Source organism: Gekko japonicus, unplaced genomic scaffold, assembly GCF_001447785.1.
Source record: "Gekko japonicus isolate JY-2015 unplaced genomic scaffold, Gekko_japonicus_V1.1 scaffold578, whole genome shotgun sequence".
Classification (NCBI taxonomy): Eukaryota; Metazoa; Chordata; class Lepidosauria; order Squamata; family Gekkonidae; genus Gekko; species Gekko japonicus.
In genome coordinates, this window is record NW_015168668.1 from 867,808 (window position 1) to 890,188 (window position 22,381).

Genomic DNA, 22,381 nt, shown 5'->3' on the forward strand with positions numbered 1-22,381 from the left:
TTTTTTTACGCCATCTTCTGGGCATGGAGCAGGGTTCACTGGGGGCATGGAGGGGGAGGTATTTGTGAATTCCCTGCATTGTGCAGGGGGTTGGACTCTATGGCCCCGGAGGTCCCTTCCAACTCTGTGACTCTGTGATGCTATGATGAGAGATGGCCACTGATCAATTCAGAATCCCAGTCTGAGCACATTTAAAACCGCCTCTCTGTTCTTCACACGTGCCCCTCAGCAGCGACAGAAAGGCCGAGAAACATTTTAAGAGGTGCGCTGTGAATTCGTAGGAGGCCAAAGTCTTCTGAGATCCCTGTGATGACAGAGCGGCTGATCTGAAAGCAAGTGTAAATGCCTTCTGATTGATCAAACCCTTGGTCAGGAGGAAACGACGACGCGGGTTGCTGGGATGAGAGGGAATGCCATCCAGCTCTTGGGACTGAAGCCGTTTGGTTGGAGAGTTTCATCATTTTTGTAATTCTGAACGGCATTATTTGTGTGTGTGTGTGTGTGAGAGAGAGAAAGCCACTGCGGAGACCCCGAGGTCAAAGGCAGATGAACTGTCTCTTCCCCCCCCACAGCCCCCATGTTGTTATGATGGATGCTTGGTGAGACGCTGTCCATAAAATCCAGCTTCTTATCATTCCGTCACACTCTAGTGCAGTGGTGGCGAACCTATGGCAGTAGTGCCAGAGGTGGCACTCAGAGCCCTCTCTGTGGGCATGTGTGCCATCGCCCCAGCCAGGCCCAGACCATCATTAAAGTGTCGAATTCTCTGCCAAATAACTTTAAGTCAAAGAAAGCATTTGGGATTGCTTTCCTTACTTTGTTTGGATCATCTTAAGTTAATGTATGAGTGGTTTTTTCTAAAGTAAAACCTCAGTATTCAGGTTAAATTGCCGTGTTGGCACTTTGCGAAAAATAAGTGGGTTTTGGGTCGCAGTTTGGGCACTCGGTCTCTAAAAGGTTCGCCATCACTGCTCTAGTGCAAACAGGGAGCAGAACCCAAATACGGCCATGCAGGGAAAGGGGCAAGAGTGCAGTTAGATTCCATGGATCCACCCTGCTCAGTAGTGGATCCTCTCTCCTTTGGTGAAAGGAGCCGCACTTGTCCGAGGAAAGCTTCCTTGTGCCAGAGCACCATCAAAGGTTTTTAATTTTTTTTTAACATTTAAGGAAACAGTATAGGAGAACTGTGCCACATCTGTCATGCAATTTTGGCACAGACTACTCAATAGGAGTGTACGGCCTATGGGCTTTTAAAACCTAATAAACTGAACCTTCTGCCAGAGCAAAGGGTGTAAAGGAAGGAATGCAAAGGATTCACCCCCCTGAGACTTAATAGTATTTATTTATTTATTTTTACACTTATATCCCGCCCTCCCCAGTGGGCTCAGGGTGGCTAACAGAGGCCAGATCATTAGTCTAGCCATAAATAAAAACATATAAAAACATAATAAAAACATCACAACTAAGACTAAAGTGCTCTATCCAGTTGCTAGTGTCCTAGATCCAAGACCCCACGACTCGAGCTGGTATTCTCAGCGTACATATCCAGTGGTGAGTGACGGCCTTTCCGATATAATTCCAAGTTCTTCCTAGGGCCCTGTCAATGCATCCATTCAGGTGTCTTGACGGTGGTGGTATAGTAGGGCGGCGACTCCTACTCAAAAGCCTGGCGGAAGCGCTCCATTTTGCAGGCCTTGCGGAACTGCTCAAGGTCCCGCAGGGCCCGGATCTCGCCCGGGAGCTCATTCCACCAGGTAGGAGCCGCCACCGAAAAAGCCCTAGCCCTGGTCCATCAACAGCCTGGCTGCAGCATTCTGCACCAGCTGCAGCTTCCGGATCTGCGACAAAGGCAGCCCCATGTAGCTTGGATTACCAGCCCAACCCAAGATAGCTTCTAGCTGAGCTAGAAGGGGTGATGGGGGTGGCGCACGGGGTGGAGGTGGAAACGACAACAACACCCATTCCTAATCCTCTTTTTGGGGCTTGGGGGTGAAGGTCACTTCAGGGGAACACAAAAAGCTAAGTGGCATTATAATTCCAAAAAAAATCCATACCCTGTACGGAATAGGAGAGTTGTAATTTTCGGGGAACTCCCATCCCAGGAGAACCGACGTCTTGGTGACCATCTTCACTTTGAAGTTTTTGGGCAGAACTGTTGGGAAAAAAGGCAATGAGGGAAAGGGAAGGAGGCGAGAATGGGTGGGAAGGAGGGCAGTTGGATCCCACCAGTATAGCGACATTTACACACACACACACACAGAGCTGTGCTTTCTTCCAACCTTGATCACCAAAGAGTTTTGAAACAAGAGAAATCTGGCCACGCCACCTCCCCCAACCTATCCCACTGCATCATCAACAAAAATAGCTACACGGCTGCTGATTGGCTGCTGAGGAGAAAGAGTCCCTGGAGGAACGAAACAATTTTGAAGATCCTTCAATTTGCTGGGGGGTCTTTTCCCCACCTTCCCCTTTTGCTGCTTGCAAAACAAACAAAAAGAGAGAAAGAGAGAGAGAAAGCTGAGGAAAGGCTCCGCCCACCTGTGATAGCGAGTGCTCCGCCCAGCTGTCAATCAAGAAGGGCTGTCTAGACTTGACTTTTGGAAGGAAGAGGAAAAAGGGACTTACCTGTTGAAGGCAGAGAGAAGCGATCTGCCCTTTCAATTTTGGGTGTTTAAAAAAAAAAATGTACTCACACGCCCATTTTCCAACAAATGACTATTGGTTAATTTATTGTGTTTCTCTGCCTCCTGGTAGCAGCTCAGAGAACAAGGAGAGACACAGAGGAGAAACCGGCAAGTCCTACCTTGGTCCAGAAGGAATGTCCGGTATTGGACAGTTGGGCTGTACGGCCCGGGGCCTTTATTGGTGTGGGCTCGGATTTTAACATCATAGGCGGTGTTGGGCTTGAGGCCGTTCAACACGTATGCGTTCTCGGGAGACGGGGGAAGTTCTTTTTCCTGTGGGTTGCCGGAAGATCCGGCCTCCCGGTAGGCCACGGTATACTTGACAATCACCCCGTTTCTCTCGGCCAAGACAGGGGGCAACCAGTTGAACTGCACTGATCTGGAGGTGACGTTGCTGGCCTCGAGGATTTGGGGGTAACCTTTGGGCACGTCTTCCGGTATGGTGAGCTCCTGCATGGCTTCCTCCCCAAAACCGGCCCGACTTTTCACAGCCAGCTTGAAAACGTAGGTGGCGCCCTTGTGGATGCTGGTGGCAGTGTACTTATCCTCCTGGGCCGTGAACTCCAAAGTGGCCAAGGGATCGATGTCTTTGCGGCCAAACTGCAGGCGGTACCCCGATACTTGGCCTTCCGCATCCAAGGGGGGCTCCCATTTTACAAGGAGGGTGTTTTCTTGGGTCTGGTGGACAGACAGGATTGGCTTTCCTGGGACTACGGAAAACAGAAGAGAGGCAGCCTTCAGGGATCTTTGAAAAAGAAGCACCCTTCAAAAGTGTCAGAACCTGGGAGACCTGCGTTTAGCGGAATGTATAGTATGAATAGTTATCACGTTTCTGCCACAACAAATACACAAAATGACCATTTCTGGGGAAGACCCTACTTGGAAACTAAACATTCATCTGACAGGAACAGCGTGAGCTTTGATGTTTCTCTGTTTAAAAAGAAAACCAGAACGTACTCTCAGTTAGTCTGGAAAAATATGTTTATTTGTATAACAATATGCGACTGATGTTGCTCCAAAGGAGAGACTGGGACTGTTGGAAAGAGTCATCCTACATGTTTTCTAGAGAACACAAGAGCCATGAAAGACCCCTGGGAGATGAGACCATGTCCTCTGAACAGTGGCTGGCTAAATGCTTCTGAGAAACCCACAAGAGGGCTCTGTTTGTTTGCTCCCCCCAGAACTGGTATTCAGAAGTAGACCCCCCCCTTAATGTGGCTGTATGCTAGGTACAGTAAGAAACCTTAAATCATGCCCCTCAATTAGTAATCTAATTCACAGTTCTTACAGCCAACTGCACATCCCGTTTTGCTGCCCATCTACCTGGTTTGGATGGACCCCTTTTGGATTTCTGCTGTCTGCTGGGGTTTTCATCATCATGAACAAACAAGCTGGTATCATCTACGAAGCTCACCACCCTTCCTCCCTGATTGTAGATCACTGATAATACATTAAATACCGTTGATCCCAACAGAGATCTTCCGGGAACTTAACTAACCACCTCTCTCCACTATAAGAATCATCTGTCTTTGCTGGCTCATGGTTTCCTATTATTTAACTAATTATTGACCAACAGGATCCTTCCAAAGCATAGAAGCCTTTTGTGGGGGACTTTTTAAAAAAGGGTGTATTTTAAAAAAGAAAAGAAAAGAAAAACGGGTATATAATATTTAGCAGCTTCTATCTACATGCTTAGCGATATCCTTAAAGAATGCCAAATGGTCAGTAAGCCAGAACTTCCCTTTGTAGAAGCCATGCTAATTCTCCTTCAACAAGGCTTGTTCTTCTGTACGTTTTTTTCTTTCAAGCTTTACATTTACCCAGAATGGTCACAAGGCTAAAGGGTTTGCAATTTCCTAGTTCCCTAGGATCCCTTTTTAAAAAACTGGTGTTATATTGACTATCCTGCAAGCCACTGGCAAAGTGGTCAATTTTAGGGAATAGTTGTGCATTTTTTGTTAAAAGAACAACAATTTCACACTGGAACCTGCCATTCTTAGAACTTTATCTCTTGTTACATTGATCTGACTTTGTTCTTCAGACTTCCCAAAACGCAAAATATCTTCCTCAGAGGAAACCAATGAAAAGAATTAACTCTGCTTCTCTGCAATCCGCCTATCCTCTTTCAGATAGGATCTCTGAACACCTTTGTGCTTTATTCTTCAGACCCCTTCCTTGCTGGTTTCTTGTTTCCAATGTATTTCACAGTTACTGTGCTGATTTTGTTTTGTTTGTGTTGATATTTTTAGCAATACGCCTAGTAAATTCTCTTTTTGCTTGCCTTATTGTCAATTAACATTGGCTTCACTAGAGCACGTTCACATTTCCACAAGAATGCTATTTCCAAAGGCAGCCTCTTCCCTTTTATGCCTTTCTCAACTTTGCTCATTCACCATGCTCTTGACTTTGCTCATTCACCATGCTCTTGGACCTGATGGTACCTGTCCTAATTTAAGCATCACATTGTTTTCGGTAGAGAGATCTGGTCCTCTTAGCTCTGCCTTTCAACTTTCCTGGAACTGTGCCTCTCATATTTTTAAAGACCCCTCTTTTGAAACCAAATGCAACTGTGTCAAGCTGTTTGGTTGGCTTGGCACTGTAGCCTTTGTTCCCAGTTGGTTCAACAATGCTTACACTTTGCACCAAGTGCTGGGAAACCACTCAGGATTAAGTTCTGGGTCATCTCCCCTCTCGTGAGTTCCACAACCAATTGTTCCAAGGCACAGACATTTACCGTTACCAAGATACGGTGTCTTTTTATGCTACCTAAACGTACATTTACCTAGATAATGTAAAGGTAGCTGAAGTCACACATCCTCGCAACTGCTTCAATGTACCACTGAAATCAATATTTCATTCTGTTTTTAATGCCTTGCCTGAACCCTGAACACAACTGTTATCAGAGGTCATTTCGGGGGGGAACGCGGGGGAACGCAGTTCCCCCGGCTGAGGTACGGGGGGCGGGGCACATTACGAAGCCCCGCCCCCTGCTTCCGGCCGCCCCGCTTCCGGCCCTCATTCAGCCAGGAGAAGAGGGAGGGTAAGTTGCTCCCTCCCTGCCTCTCCCCACCCCTGCCTGCCTGGGGCCAGGGAGGGCCTTTGTGGGGCTTCCTTGCACTCCCGCCGGCCTTGCAGGTCCACCGCCGGGCCCCTCATGGGGCTCGGCAGTGGAGCTGCAAGGCTGCCAGCGGCGGCCAGGACCGTTAGGGGCGGGGGGTGTGGCCTTATGACACACTTCTGGTGATGTCAGGGGGTGTGGCATATGCTAATGAGTTATGCTAATGAGTTCCCCTAGCTCTTTTTCTACGAAACGACCCCTGACTGTTGTTATTATTATTGTAAACAGCGATGTGGCTCCACTGGTATATTTTGTGTATTCAGAATCTTACAATGCTGCCTCTGAAGGAGCTCACAGTCTAAACATCAGTCCCGTATATGTTAATGTGTCCAGTAGCACTCTAAAGACTAACAACATTTGTGGCAGGGGATGAGCTTTCATGAGTCACTGCTCACTGAAGAAGTGAAAAGTTACTCACGGAAGCTCATTCCCTGCCACAAATTTTGTTAATTTTTAAGGTGCTGCTGGGTTCTTGCACTTTTCTGCTCCTATGGACACGGCTACCCATCTTGATCTACGTGTGCTCATGTGCACGCACTGGTGGAGTGTCAGAGACAAGAGGAGTGCATATGTAAGCAAATGTAGCCACACATGGTTAGGATTCATTCCAGTAGGCAACGAGGACTGAGGAGCTCAACCAAACGTTTCCTTGAAAAGATGGGTTTTGAACTAAAATCTGGATGAACAAGAGAGAGAGAGAGAGACAGACAGACAGAGAGACAGAAGGAGATCATTTTAGGTGTCCTGGTAAGGAACACCAGGCCAAAGGGCACTAAGAGAGAACAGGTGTAGTTGTTTAAAGGGTGAGGAGACTTTGGAGAGAGCTGAAGGTGGCAAAAGTAAAGAGGTTTAAGCACATACACAGAGATATCTCAGAATGCAAAGGCAATGTACAAGGTGTATATTGTACAATGTACAGGCATCAGACAATAGCACTACAGATAAGATTAGAATTTCAACAACCTCCTCAGGAAAGCTCCTCCATTAGCATGTCCATAGCCTGGGGAACTCCTACAAGACAATGACTCAGCCCTACCCACCTTCTGGAGTAGATATAAATTTACTGCCTACCATTTTCTTCTCACCTTGACACAGAGAGTACTCCATCTTTCTGTGTTTATACCTCTGAGGATGCCAGTCACAGTTACTGGCGAAACGTCAGGTTCTACAATGCCAAGACCACGGCCACACATCCCGGAAAATCTACAGCAAGCAATGTACAAGACTTTTCAGCTTGGTTATGGAAAATGGGGGTGGTGGTGATGATGCCATCTTGGTGTTCTGCAGGGTGTGTGTGTGTGTCGCAGGTGTAAGGGCCAGGAAGGGAGAATGGTGAACCCATCTGAGGGAACAGGAAATCTGTGGGACTCTGAAAAAGAGTACCAGGTATAAAAGGCAGCAAGAGAAAGCTGGCGGAACAATTTAAGGGAGAAGGAGGAGGCTTTAAGGCAGGGGTGTCGAACTCATTTGTTATGAGGGCCGGATCTGACGTAAATGAGACCTTGTTGGGCAGGGCCACGTGTGTCATAAAATGTAATGCCAGGTAGCGGAGATATAAACTTCATAAAGGACACAAACACAAAGGCTTTTTTTTAACTTAAAATAAAAACATGCTTCAAACATCAGCACTCTTGCAACATTTTGTTTATTTAACAGTCTCTGATAACTGATACCTCTTGCTCTCAATGATTGCATCAAAATGCCTGTGCTGTTGCAATCTTGTTCAGGTGTGTATCTGTAAGCTGCAAACCTACGATGACGCAGCAGCAGCAGCAGAACTGGGAGAAGAAGCAGAAGACAGCCAGTTCCACTGCGGGCCTGATAGAAGCCCTCCGGGGGCCTGAGCTGGCCCCCGGGCCGTAAGTTTGACACCCCTGCTTTAAGGGATCTGAGGATGGTGAAGTTACAGCGGAGGTCATAAAGAGGGACACCCTGGGACAAAACAGCAGAGATCAGTGGTTTCAGCTTCATTAAGGGAGGGAGAGAGAAGTGTTGCCACGTAGTTCTTTTGGACCTGAGTTTTAAGCACAGGACAACAAAGATGGATGGGGGGAAAAAACAAATACATTCCCATTCCTGAGACGTGTATTTGACCCAACAGCAGAGAGCACGTACAAATGTCAGCTACCAATTTGAAAGACCTGAGAAGGGGGGAAAAATGTTCCCTAAAATTGAAAAAAAAATATTAGGGATTTGAAGCTAGAGGTAATTGAGTTTTTGGGTAATAGCTTATCTGCCAGAGAAATAGCTCCTCGGCAGTGGATGAGAATTCATGACCTGCTTGTGATGAAAAGAGATCTAGGAAGAAGGAAGCAAGGAGCAAACAAGAGGCTGGATCTTTACAAAGGCAGGGAGGATCAGGGCTTGGAAGGGGAACGCCCCACAGGAAAACGGGGTACCTTTCTCTGGAGATGCACCCTGGGGGTGCGTGCCCTGTACAGGCAGCTGAGTCAAGTAGCCGATTACCTTTCCGGGATGCACCACTCCAGTACCAGTTTAAATGTCCCTCCCAATAAAAAATATCTTTACTTTATACGCAGGAGTTGCAGAAAGTCTTTTTAAAAATGGCGGCCCTTTTGCTCTCCCCCAGGTTTTTTTTTTTCTTTTTTCCTACTTTACCTTACTTTGGGGACAAATTGGCCAAAATGCTCTTCCCTGTCAGTCTGCGTCGCACATGATAGAGGTTTATAAAATCATGCATCGGGTGAAGAGAGTTGACAAAGGAAACTTTTCCTCCCTCTCCCAAAATATTAGAACTTGAGGGCATCCAATGAAGCTGATGGGCAGTATATTCAGGACAGACAAAAGGAAATATCACTTTAGACAGAGAGTGATTCAAAAGTGGAATTCGTGGCCAGAGGATGTTGTGATGGCCACAGGAATAAACAGCTTGACAAGGGGATTAGACAGATAAATGGAGATTAAGTCTATCAAGGGTTACTAGCCATGGTGACTGAGGGGAACCCCCACACCCAGAGGAGCTAAACCTCTGAATCCCAGAGCCAGGAGGCAACCTCAAGGGAAGGCCTCGGCCTCTATGCCCTGTGGTTGGCCCTCCAGAGGAACTGGTTGGCCACTGTGTGAGACAGGATGCTGGACTAGATGGACTATTAGTCTGGTCCAGCAGAACTCTTTTTATGTTCTTCCAATAACTGATAATTCTCTCTCTAGAATCTCAGTAAGTGCCCTAAATTAATATAGACTATAGAGAAATATAGTGATAACAATTATAGAGGCATCTTAGGCTTGCTTGTCTAGGAGAAGATCAAGGCGTTTTGAAATCGTTAAAAGAATAATAGGCCTTTGCCTGCTTACTCCTTCAGCCCTTTCCTCTCCACTGTGAACATTATCAGGGTCTTTTGAGAATGCCGATCCTTCATGATTTTTATTTGGATATACACCTTGCCTTCTCCACTTATCAACATAGGTTCTCAAGAAGAGAACGGATTGGCTAGGCAAAGGGCTCGTTAGAATCCTCAGGTAGGCAAAGGGCTCGCTAAAATTCTCAGCTGGGCAAAGGGCTCGTTAGAATCCTCAGGTGGGCAAAGGGCTCGTTAGAATCCTCAGGTAGGCAAAGGGCTCGCTAAAATTCTCAGCTGGGCAAAGGGCTTGTTAGAATCCTCAGTGAGGTAAAGGGCTCGCTCAAATTCTCGGCCGGGCAAAGGCCTCACTAACATTCTCAGCACAGCAAAGGGCTCGCTGAAATTCTTTGTGAGAAGGTGACCACCATCAGAGGCTCTGGCAGAGGCCCGTTACTGACCACAACTATGCACTCTGTTTTGTCTACATCACGGCTGGTCCACGGGAATAAACAGCTGGACTTCATAATAGGGCAAACAGCTCTTTCACCCCCAGCAGTATGAGCAGCTGCAGAGGTTTTGGCAGAGCCCTTCACTGAGTCTTTTGGGGGAAAGGTGAGCTGAAACAGCCATAAATAAATGTCTCAGTTTCTCACCTTTGCTACTCTGTTCTGTTTGCCTGTCCCGATGGGCCTCGACGTGTAAGTGAACGCCTCTGCCAAAGCAGTTCTATGCTGTTCACGCCAGGGAGGCTGCAGACATCATAATGAAGGGGTCTGCAGGAAAGCATACCATGTGCCCAGAACTGCAGCTCCTTACAAGCTGAGCCTTGGGTCACTTCACCACGGTCAGCCTTCGGCAGCTGCCGAACAGCTCCGTGGCTATGCCACAATTGCGACATTTCAATTTCATTCCTTTCTGCCTTGCAAGCCGCTTTTGCATCTCTGCAACAGGGGAAATCTATTCTCTCCCAAGGTCATGGATGGTCAAATCAGGCACTCAAAGAGCGAGTCAAAGAGCTGTGTGTGTGTGTGTGTGGTAATATGGACTTAAATGACACTAAGTGGTAAGACTTTTTAAAACTACAGTGTTTGTTTATTAGACACTCAGTGACCGATCCATTTGCTCACTGTTTGTTTAGACCACTGGCAGCCGAGCAGCGATGATGCATTGGGGGAGGAAGGGAGAACGAGGACTCTCCTCGGGCTGTAGAAAGAGCAAGAGTCCAGGAGCACCTTCAAGACTGACAACAGCTACGCTGGCTCCCAGTGGAATACCGAGTCAAGTTCAAGGTTCTGGTATTGACCTATAAGGCCTTGGGCAGCCAGGGACCAACGTACCTATGGGACCGGCTCCTCCATTATGTCCCTGGGAGAGCATTACGCTCTTCAGGTAACAACTTGGTGGTGGTCCCCGACCCTAAAGCTCTCTGGTTATCAGGGACAGATTAACCATTAAGCAGACTAAGCACATGCTTAGGGCACCAGGGCCAAAGGGGGCACCACAAAGTTGGGAAAAGGGTGCACAACAGAGAGGTCTTTCTCACAACTGAAACATGTAAAAAACCCAAATAGATCAGTTATGCTTCAAGAAAGACTCAACTCACACTGTGTATATTAACAATTGAAGCAGACATTCTGAGAGGGATTAATTTCGAGGATGTTATCAGTGATTTCTGCGAAAACGAAATGTAGAAAAATGCCTTTCAGGTCACAGATATTGGAACTTTGATACGTTTCACTTGTGAAATATTAAAATAGACGTTGCATTGCATTTTTGTAGGACTTTATGTAGCCCAAGCTTGGCTTAGTTTGTACAGTATGTTGTGTTATCATAGGAATAAATTTTTGTATTGCTGCAACCTGCATTGTATATCTGGTCAGACAGGTCAACGACTAAAATGGACTGGGTCAGTGGGGAAAGGAGGGGGGGCACCAAGATCGGTCCGTGCTTAGGGCACCCGTGAGCCTTAATCCACCCCTGCTGGCTATCCTCCACCAAGACCAGGGCCTTTTCAGTCCTGGCCCCAACTTGGCGGAACTTTCTGCCAGATACCATCAGGGCCCTGCGGGACCTTAGGCAATTCCACAGAGCCTGTAAGGCAGAGATGTTCCGACAAGCCTTTGGTGGAGGCCTCCTTTTCCCGCTCCAGTTGCTTCTCTCATCTGCTTTGCCCTCCTCGCCTCTGCCCGCAAAGCGGCCAGCAGTATGAAATGGGACCAATTAATATGCGCCATCTATTTGCTTGAAATATGTTATTAATGTTTCAGTTATTTTATCTTGATGTTTTTATGAATGATGTACATCGCCCAGAGCCCTGCAATGCAGGGATTGGGCGATTAACAAATTTTATATATAAATAAAATTTTAAAAATAAACATCTGTGGCAGGGGGAGAGCATTCGTTTGGTACGTTCGGTTGAGACATCCTTTTCCCGCTCCAGTGGCTTCTCACATCTGCTTTGCCCTCCTCGCCTCTGCCCGCAAAGCGGCCAGCAGTATGAAATGGGACGAATTAATATGCGCCATCTATTTGCTTGAAATATGTTATTAATGTTTCAGTTATTTTATCTTGATGTTTTTATGAATGATGTACATCGCCCAGAGCCCTGCAATGCAGGGATTGGGCGATTAACAAATTTTATATATAAATAAAATTTTAAAAATAAACATCTGTGGCAGGGGAGGAGCTTTCGTGAGTCACTGCTCACTTCTTCAGAAGTGATCAGTGACTCACAAAAGTCCCAACCTTGCCAGAAATTTTGTTAGCCTTTCAGGTGCTCCTGGACTCTTGCTCTTTTCTACTGCTACAGACAGACGAACACGGCCACCCATCTTGATCTACCTCCTTGGGCTGTATGACAATTTAGATGCATGAAATACTGCCATGTGTGCAGCACTGTACTGTTTCAGAACAAGAAAAATAACCTGGTGAACACGACTGAGCGGTTTGCAAACAGTTGAAATGCTCGCTGAAAAATTGGCTCGATGTTCAGAACAAGGAAGTAGAACATGAACCAAACTGGTGGATGTTCGAGTCTCCCTAGTAGGGCATTTAAAGAGGTCTTTGCTTGGGACAAAGTTACAGAGCGATGTAAAAGTGTGTGTGAAACAATGGAACTTGGGAACCACAGCTGCCTGGGGCCTTATGTGAAACAGATTGATTTTTCAATTTAATTTTTTGACTGTCAAGTTGCAGCCAACTTATTGGTGACCCTGTAGAGTTTTCAAGGCAAGAAATGTTCAGAGGTGATTTGCCATTGCTCGCCTCTATGTAGCAGCCTTGGATTTCCTTGGTGGTCTGGTCTCCCATCCAAGTACTAACCAGGACTGACCCTGCTTAGCGCCCGAGATCTGATGAGATCAAGCTAGCGTGGGCCATGGAGGTCACTCACTCACAGACCTTTATTGGCATATATTGGATTACAGGTAGAAACAGTAAACAGATAAGGAGGTAACAAGGAAAATGAGTCAACCATATGCATCTAGACATTATGCAATCGATCCTTAATTACCAAACTTAGAAATAAGGCTCCCTTTTCAGTTATTTCGGGCGACAAATCGTTCAGAAGATGAACCGTGCAGGTCAAGGGCAAGAGATGAACAGAGGTGGTTCCTGCCTCTGTGTAGCGGCCCTGGATTTCTTTGGCGGTCTCCCATCCAAGGACTAACCAGGGCCAATCCTGCTTAGCTTTTGAAAAGAGTGGGCATGTCTGGCCTCTCCATGTCAGGGCAGCAGATTTATACCCTAACCTAAATTTTTCAGAACACAGTTTGAGTCCAGTGGCACTTTCAAGACCAACAAAAGTTTAATTCTGAGTAGAAGCTTTCGTATGTGTGCACCCTTCTTCAGGTACAACAAATTTAGAGTCCAGTGGCGCCTTTCAGGCCAACAAAGGTTTATTCAAGGTGTGAGCTTTCGTGCACACGCAAACTTTATCAAATACGTTAGAACGGCAGTCAAGGTTCAGACCTATAGCCAGAGAATGAACAGCAAATTAACATGCAACGTGATGATTTTCAAGATATGCAAAGTGACACTAAATAACAAGTTACGGTTGGCATGTACTTTGCCTATCTGGAAAATCATCATGTTGCATGTTAATTTGCTGTTCATTCCCTGGCTACAAGTCTGAACCTTGCCTACCATTCCACTGTATTTGATAAAGCATGCCTGCACACAAAAGCTCATACCTTGAATAAACCTTGGTTGGTCTTAAAGGTGCCACTGGACTCTAAATCTGTTGTATTGCTTCAGACCGACACGGCTGACCAACTGGGTCTTTCTTCGGATACATTCTTCTTCAAATAGATTTCAGCGAGTATCTGAAGAAGTGTGCTTGCACATGAAAGCTTCTACCCAGAATTAAACTCTGTTGGTCTTAAAGGAGCCCACGGCCCTCAGACTTTGTTCTGTTGCTTCAGGCCGACGTGGCGACCCACCGGAATCTAAGTTTTTCAGGTGTTCTAAACAACTCCACGGTAATCCTTACAAGTAGCCCTGGCGGCATCTGCATTCCCAACACTGTTCTTACCTGCCCCTTTTGTCACGACCTGCTTGGGTTTGCTGCGGGCACCGTCCCCTTTCATCGTATAGGCAGCGACCGTGATCGAGTAGGCCGTCTCTGGCTGCAACCCAGCGATGATCATTTCCTGGAGGGGGCAAGAATCCAGAAAGAGAGAGTGTATTTTTCTCCCCACTCCTTTTTGAAAGAAGAAGTGTTCAGATTAGCTGGAAAACTCTGAAGCATGCGGGGAGCACGACACAAAGCAATCCTTTAGTGGGGTGGAAAAGAAGGACGGGGGGGGAGAGGTAGGATAGCCAGAAAACCGCAGTGAGATAATGCACACACACACACAAACACACAGCTTGCTGTGAACAAACCGTCCTTTTATGCAAAGCATGCAGCCGACGGAGGAGTCTTTTGCTCATCCGTCTGCCTCTACGACTTCCCTTCCTATCTCAACAGAAAACGCTTCTGCCATCAAAAAAGCGCACCGGCCTCTTCAAAGGGTCCTCCTCCACTCTCTTAAATCTCCCCCAAAATGTGTAGCTTCAAACAGATTAAAGCACTTCCCGCCCCCTCCCTCCACACACCAGTGATTCTCTTCAAGAGGACGGCTTTCGTTGCGGCATGAGATGTTCTCCCTGCTTCCAGGCGAGCACACCAGAGAACGTGTTCTGGCTGCCTCCACGCCCAGGCCTTGGTGCTCTACGTCCTTCCCAGTAAAGTAGACTTGTGCCTGTGCTACGGTGAACATGTGATGCTGGAGCTCTGCAACATTTCCCCCAGGCATGTTATCTTGCCCCAAAAGGCAGACACAGTGGTCCAGTATGGAGCCCTGCGGAAAGGGGGTAACTATTCCATCTTTATTGTAAATGCTACTCCGCTACCTTAAATCCCAGGCAGGGGAAACTCCAGGCAAAATATTGGTTGCCACCCCCAGGGTGGGAAATTCCTGGAGATTTTGGGGGTGGAGCCTGGAGAGGGCGGGATTTGGATAGGGGAGGGACTTCAGCAGGGTATAATGCCATAGAGTCGACCTCCCAAACCAGCCATTTCCTCGAGGGGAAGTGGGTCTCTGTTGCCTGGAGATCAACTGTAAAAGTGGGAGATCCCCAGACCCCACCTGGAGGTTGGCAGCCCTAACTTGCCCCCGTCCTCTGCTTCAGGCTTAAAGCTTTCCAGATTAAAGCAATAGGGAAAAGGGAAGGGGTTTAAAAGTTAAATCCCAGCTTGTCTGCCTGAGTGCTTTTTAGTGCTAAGTGACAATCTCATTGTCAAGTAGCCTGGTTTCTGGTGTATGCCAAACAGTGACCTTTCTTCTTAAAGATGAGGGAATTAATAGAGATCCTTTGGAGAGTGGATGTAATCTGCTGAGAAATGGAACCTTCCTCTCTTTAAACAAATGACTTCCTGTCGTCTTTCTGGGTTTGACTGGGAATGCCCAAAAGGTGATAACAAAACTGGTTGTACTCAAATTACTCCCTTGGATCAGAACCATGAGCCTAACAGAAGAAGAAGAGGTTGGATTTACACCCCGCCCTTCACTCAGAGTCTCAGAGCGGCTTACAAACTCCTTTCCCTTCCCCTCCCCACAACACACACCCTGTGAGGTAGGCAGAGCTGAGAGAGCTCTTGACAGAAACTGCTCTTTTTCACGAAGAAGAAGAGATTAGATTTATACCCCACCCTTCACTACCCAAAGGAGTGTCAGAGTGGCTTACAAACTCCTTTCCCTTCCCCTCCCCACAACACACACCCTGTGAGGTAGATGGGGCTGAGAGAGCTCTTGACAGAAACTGCTCTTTTTCAAGAACAGCTCTTATCAGGACTACGGCTTGCCCAAGGTCATCCAGCAGGTGCAGGTGGAGGAGTGGGGAATCATACCCGGTTCACCCACATTAGAGCCTGCGCACTTAACCACTACTACACCAAACTGGCTACACTGCACCAAATGTTGTTCCTTTCTCAGAAAATATAATGGTGAAAAGTACAAAAGAAATAGAGAAATTATGAACTTTGTCCCTACATTTTGTTGATCTTTTTTTTTTTACACTGTTGCTCCTTATTCGTAATGTGGAGCTTGTGTGCATGTACTGTTGTATTTATTATGGTCTGCAGCAATGAGAAAATAACCTGTTTTTAGGATAGCAAAAGGGGAAGTGATGCTCGGTATACTTGGTGCTTGGGGGGGGGGGCAACCTGTTAACTTTGTCCCTACATTTTGCTGATCTTTTTCTTTTTTTTTACACTGTTGCCACTTATTCGTAATGTGGAGCTTGTGTGCATGTACTGCTGTATTTATTATGGTCTGCAGCAGTGAGAAAATAACCTGTTTTTAGGGTAGCAAAAGGGGAAGTGATGCTCGGTATTCTTGGTGTTGGGGGGGCAACAGTGGGAGGGCTTCTAATGTCCTGGCCCCACTTCTGGACCTCCTGATGGCACCTGGTGTTTTTGGCCACTGTGTGACACAGAGTGTTGGACTGGATGGGCCACTGGCCTGATCCAACATTGGCTTCTTTTATCTTATGAATACCAGCGAGCTGAGGAGAGGCTTAACATTAAATGCCCCACAGAATCACTGAACTGGGGTTGGAAGCTGTGCCTCTAGACACAACCACATTTGACATGCTTTGGCAGTCAGGAGGGGCTCGTGCCCTTGGCTTCTTTACCTTAAAAGCCCTATATGGTCAGGGACCTACTTACCTAAGGGACCGCCTTTCCCCATATGTTCCCCAGAGAGCACTAAGATCGGGATCCCAAAATCGCCTGGCTCTCCCAGGCCCTAAAGAAGTCAGGTTGGCCACAATGAGAGCCAGGGCCTTTTCTGTGGCGGCCCCTTACTGGTGGAATGAGCTCCCAGGTGACATCAGGGCCCTGTGGGACCTTTTGCAGTTCCACAGGGTCTGTAAAACGGAGCTCTTCCACCAGGCTTTTAATTAGGCGGGCCGCCTTTAACATCACGGCCCTGGCCCTAACACCAACACCAACATCATTGCCAACCTTACGATCAACAGCCTAGATTAGGGGCAAGAGACCATTCAAATGTTGAGAAAATGCCGCCATCTTGCACTATGTTTATGTTCTGAGTAGTGATGGTTTTACATATTGTGATTTTAACTTATTTTGTTCTTAGCATATTGTGGAGTTTTAATGTGTATGTATTGTCAGCCGCCCTGAGCCCGCCTTATTGGGAAGGGCGGGATAAAAATTTAATAAAATGGATAAATAAATAAAATACGACAACGTCAGGAACACCATCTCATCTCCCAGACATCTCTCTTGGCGTCACCAACCAAAAGACGGGACAGAATCTACATTCCTCCTGGAGCTACAACTCTTGTGTGTTATTTTAATCTACTGTAAAATACCCTTGGAGAGCAAATGATTTAAAATATATATTCGTAACTATTTCACATTTTATCTAACTACTGTACATTATATCTGACTATTTCACATTAACTACTGCACTTTCCCCAGGAGCGATGCAGCGGAAACCGTGGCACAATCGGGGATAAGGTTTGGGAAGCAGAAAAACAAAGGTCAGCACAGCACTGGGAAAGGGGGGGGGAGGGTTAGAAGAGAAAAGGGGGAAACAGAAACAAAACAGGCAAATCCACACCATCACCAATGAAAAGGAAGGGAGCAGAGCCAAGGAGAGCCGGAGGGAGGGCATCTTACTTACGTATTCCGCAGTGTCATCGGTTTCCCACTGAGCAAGAGAGGATATGCAGGGGAGAATGAAGAAGGGAAGAGAAAGAAAGAACAGCGTGAGAGAGAGGGAGCGCGGGGGAATCTGTCCGGAAGTGAGATGCAGATCCCGGAAGACAGGAGACACCCAGGGCAAAGGAGGAGGAAGTATAAGAAGGCATGGAGGTTAGTAGGATGTGTAGCCACTGTTGGCAACATACAGGCATCGTGTTTTGAACGAACCCAAAGTTGAAGAAACAGCTGCTAAAACAGCACCTTCTGCACAGAAAAAATAAGTTTTTGGAGAGTTCTGAAATTGCACCCCATCCATTCCCAACCTTCCATTTTTGCACATCTGTGTCCCATTCCGCTTGTGTTCCGGCATCATTCCCCCCCACCCCAAACCCCTCTGAGAGGGCTTCCGTGTGCTTTGCTACGCAATCCCAGGTCACATAAGGAATGGGATGGTATTGCAGACCCTTGGAGCCAATCAGCTTCAGCTACAAGGTAGTGTAACTGAAGAGAAACGGAGCCTGATCCTGCCTGAATGCACACTTTCCACACCAGGTTATTTGCCTCTGATTCAACACTGTTGGAAAGTGGATCCCCCCCCCCCACTTTCCCACAGCGTTGTGCACTGCCGAGGGTTTCCTTGGCTTTTCTGATTTTCCCCAAACTCGCTTTACTGTCAGCTTTTGGGAACAATCATAGCAAAGCCTACTAAGCAAAGCCTAAATTTGGATTTTCCTGGTATTACCCACGTGGCAGTCATTTTCCTTGCTCCTGCAGTGGCTATTCCCCCTCTGCCATGGTGGTGGTGGTGGGGAGTTTTTAAATTGGCAACTGAACAGTGTTATAACAATCTATATGCCAGGGTCCCTGGCCCTGATCTCAATAGCTTGGGCTAGCCCGATCTCGGAAGCTAAGCAGGGTCAGCCTTGGCTAGTATTTGGAAAGGCGACCTCCAAGGAATACCCTTGGAATATTATCATCATATGGCCTTGTGTGTAGAATGGCCAGGAGATCCTAAAATTGTCTGGCAGTCAGAAGTTCTAGCTCTTTTAGCATTAAACAAAGAGTTGTTTCAGAGGTGGTTTGCTATTGTCTGCTTCTGCATAGCAAACCACCTCTGAAACAACTCTTTGTTTAATGCTAAAAGAGCTAGAACTTCTGGATGCCAGACAATCTTAGGGTCTCCTGGCCATTCTACACACAAGGCCATATGACGATGATATTAATTATTAATAATAATTAATTATTGTTACCAGGGTCCCTGACCTCTCTTCAAGGGGCTTCCTCTCTAGTGTGAACCACACACAGGCTCTGGTACAGCCACCCCTTATTACAAACCTCAGCCCCTCTTTTTCCTATGAGTCAATTCACAGGCAAGGGAGAGCAAGTGACTGTTGTGTGCAAAGGGGGACCTTTGCCATTCTTGTTCACACAGGGTGGAGGAGGTTAAGGAGCCCTTTGGTCACATAGAGGAAATCACCCGAAAACCATCATGAAAAGGAGTGTTCTTTGGATCCGATGGGAAGCAACCGGGGCCAGAATGACTCCCGGGGCCCACCAGCCGCCTATCCCTTGAGCATTACCCACAATGCATTGCTTTGAACTCGGCATTTCCCAGACTTGGGAATATCTCAGGGATGTGACTGAGACATCTGGATATGGGTGGAAATTACTGCATGGAAGTTATAGGTGGGCTGGGATCACGAGCTCTTTCTGTTCCCACCTCCACTACCGACCCTGACAGACTGCACGGAGCACATTTTGTTTATACACACGGGCGCCAATGCTCCCTCTCAGCTGTGGAGTCTTGTGAGCAAAAATTCTGCTTGGTGAGCTACTGGCATTCAAGTGGTGAGCGAGCGATTTGGCTACTGCATGTGAACCACACACAGGCTCTGGTACAGCCACCCCTTATTACAAACCTCAGCCCCTCTTTTTCCTATGAGTCAATTCACAGGCAAGGGAGAGCAAGTGACTGTTGTGTGCAAAGGGGGACCTTTGCCATTCTTGTTCACACAGGGTGGAGGAGGTTAAGGAGCCCTTTGGTCACATAGAGGAAATCACCCGAAAACCATCATGAAAAGGAGTGTTCTTTGGATCCGATGGGAAGCAACCGGGGCCAGAATGACTCCCGGGGCCCACCAGCCGCCTATCCCTTGAGCATTACCCACAATGCATTGCTTTGAACTCGGCATTTCCCAGACTTGGGAATATCTCAGGGATGTGACTGAGACATCTGGATATGGATGGAAATAACTGCATGGAAGTTATAGGTGGGCTGGGATTACGAGCTTAATGATGTTGGGCATCATTAAGGCAGCAGAATGGGAGACCGACAAAGCTGAGCTAATGGGCACAATCCACCAGGAGGTCCCCCTCGCCCGTCCAAGCCTAATTGGAATGAATGGGAGATGCACAACCCCCCCCCCAACACTCATTGTTGTAAGTCTATAGAAGGCACCAGTCATGTTATGGTTTTTATTGCAATATTAACAGGAGGAGAATAGGGGCTTGAACAGCTGTTCGTCACGAAACCCCCATCTCAAGAGGCAGCATACGTCTGGATACCAATGTCTGTGAGCTTCCCAGGAGGATCGCACTGGCCACTGCTGGAAAAGAGAGGGCTGGAACCAGTGTTCCCTCTAAGCTGAGTTACTGTGAGCTAGCTCACAGCTTTTTAGCCTCCGGCTCCCACATTTTCGTTTTAGCCAGTGTTCCCTCTAAGCTGAGTTAGTGTGAGCTAGCTCACAGTTTTTGAGCCTCCGGCTCACACATTTTTGCCTTAGTTCAGGACGGAGGGCTCCAGAGCAAACTAATGTATGCAGCGGCCAAATCGCTCACTCACAGCTTTAACCCCAGTAGCTCACAAAGTAGACTTTTTTGTTCACAAGACTCCACAGCTTAGAGGGAGCATTGGTCTTAGCTCAGGAAGAATGGCTCCAGAGCAAACTAATTTATGCAGCAGACAAATTGCTCGCTCACAACTTTAATGCCAGCAGCTCGCAAAGTGGAATTTTTGCTCACAAGACTCCACAGCTTAGAGGGAGCATTGGCTGGAACCAGACTGCCCTAAATGCTCCCCCGTCTGGTTCCTGAGGGCCCCCCCCCATCAAATGGTGTTTCAGGGGGCACGTTGGACCACTGTAGGAATCAGAAATAGCGTGCCCCGAGAGCAAAAATCCATGCACCTGTGGAAATGCCTAATCTGGATTCAGGCCAGGATACTGGGTGCTCTGGTCTATCGGCGCTCGTCTGATGTGATTAATGAGGACTGCACAGAAAATCCTTCCTAATGGATTGTGCTCTATGCTAATTAGGAAGCGGGTGGTACTGTTCAGATTTCCCACCTCGAGCAGAAGAACTCTGCCGCCGTTGCCGCCTTTCATTATTTATAGACATGCCCAAAATATATGGATTGCGGCGTGCGATTTAGGATGGAGTGTCTGTCCCCCATTCCATCATGGCTCTACTGGCTGGAACCAGCCATGTGCTCTGTTCTGCCTGCCGCCTGGTTTCACTTGGAGAATGGCTACATTTAATTTCAGAATTGGCACACGCACGGCTTTTCGGCTCCCGTCTGGTGTGCCCCATCCCCACCCTGTGGTTAATAACGTGGATGTGCTCATGTGCACATTGGTTCCAGCAGCACGAACAGAGAGTGAGCCGCTTCTTGCGTCGTGATTTCAATCAGTACATGCATCAAGATTCCCCCCCCACCCCTTTTGTGCAGCATTTTAAGAACACTCCCCTCTGGGCTAGCAAGCACGTGAGTGTACAGGCACACTGGTTCTAAAGCAGCACAAACAGGAATCGAAAACACTCTTCTGCATTTTATCAACACACACAGCGAGATCTCATTTTGGGGTGGGATTTTAAGACAGTGGAAACTGTGTGCGCACAGCGGTCTGAACAAAGTTGGGAAATAAATGGCAGATGGCTCATGTGTTACTGCTGCTCGGCGGAGAAAATCGAGGCGCTCCCATCTCCCAAATCCAGTGGGATATTGGGATGGAAAGAATTCCATAAAAACCCTAACGTGAATAAAAACACATAAGCCTCAGGATCTTGGAACGCCTGCAGCCATCAAGGACCAAAATGAGGGCGTTTGGATACATGATTCCTCTCTGGATGACAAAGTGCACACATTTCCTGGCCCAGTGAGATCACAGTAGCCCAGAACCGTCTAATTTATACCTGAGCATCAGCCAGCATCACATCCTTGATCTGGGGCAAGCCCTTGGCCTCTCCGTTCTCCATGCACACGTAGTGGACTTGGTAGCCACGTATCTGCCCATGCTGGCGGTTCTGGACCGGTGAACGCCAGAACACTTGGATGGCTGTCGAATTCAGAACCTCAACTTCCACCTTGCGAGGCGGGGCACTAGGCACTGGAAGAGGGGGGGAAGGAACAGGAGGAGGAGGAGAGAGAAACAGAGGAAGAAAAGGGTGTATGTCTCAGCTTAAATATGGGAAATGCTCAATTGTTAACTGAGTGCGTATGTGTGCCTTTATATTGCTACAGACTCTCCCAGTTGCACCGTATCTGTACCAAGGCTTGTGGTGTGCTGTTTCAGTCCACATGCTCTATGCTTGAACAGATTTCATGCACGAGGCATCTTGTGCACTATTACCAATTCTCCCTTGGAGTGCAAAGTCAGAGATGAGTCTGGGATGTACTGTCCAGGCTCACAGTACAAGGGTGAGCAGGGGTCGTTTCGTAGAAAAAGAGCTAGGGGAACTCATTAGCATAACTCATTAGCATATGCCACACCCCCTGACATCACCGGAAGTGTGTCATAAGGCCACACCCCTGACATCACCAGAAGTGTGTCATAAGGCCACACACCCCACACCCAACGGTCCTGGCCGCCGCTGCCGGCCTTGCAGCTCCACTGCCGAGCCCCATGAGGGGCCCGGCGGTGGACCTGCAAGGTCGGCGGGAGTGCAAGGAAGCCCCGCGAAGGCCCTCCCTGGCCCCAGGCAGGCAGGGGTGGGGAGAGGCAGGGAGGAAGCAACTTACCCTCCCTCTTCTCCTGCCTCCTCCTGGCTGAATGAGGGCCGGAAGCAGGGCAGC

At 47.6% G+C, this 22,381-nt stretch overlaps 1 protein-coding gene across 1 annotated transcript in view; it reads right to left on the bottom strand.

The window, feature by feature from the left end:
* The window catches only part of PTPRS (protein tyrosine phosphatase, receptor type S), a 179,752-nt gene that overhangs the window by 87,622 nt on the left and 69,749 nt on the right, over nt 1-22,381 (bottom strand). Inside the window, exons 10-14 of the mRNA XM_015415315.1 lie at nt 21,502-21,695; nt 17,291-17,317; nt 13,636-13,753; nt 2,804-3,394; nt 2,055-2,152 (exon numbers count right to left, since the gene is read on the bottom strand). Of these exons, the coding sequence (XP_015270801.1) occupies nt 2,055-2,152; nt 2,804-3,394; nt 13,636-13,753; nt 17,291-17,317; nt 21,502-21,695 (1,028 nt within the window). The remainder of the gene's footprint in view (nt 1-2,054; nt 2,153-2,803; nt 3,395-13,635; nt 13,754-17,290; nt 17,318-21,501; nt 21,696-22,381) is intronic.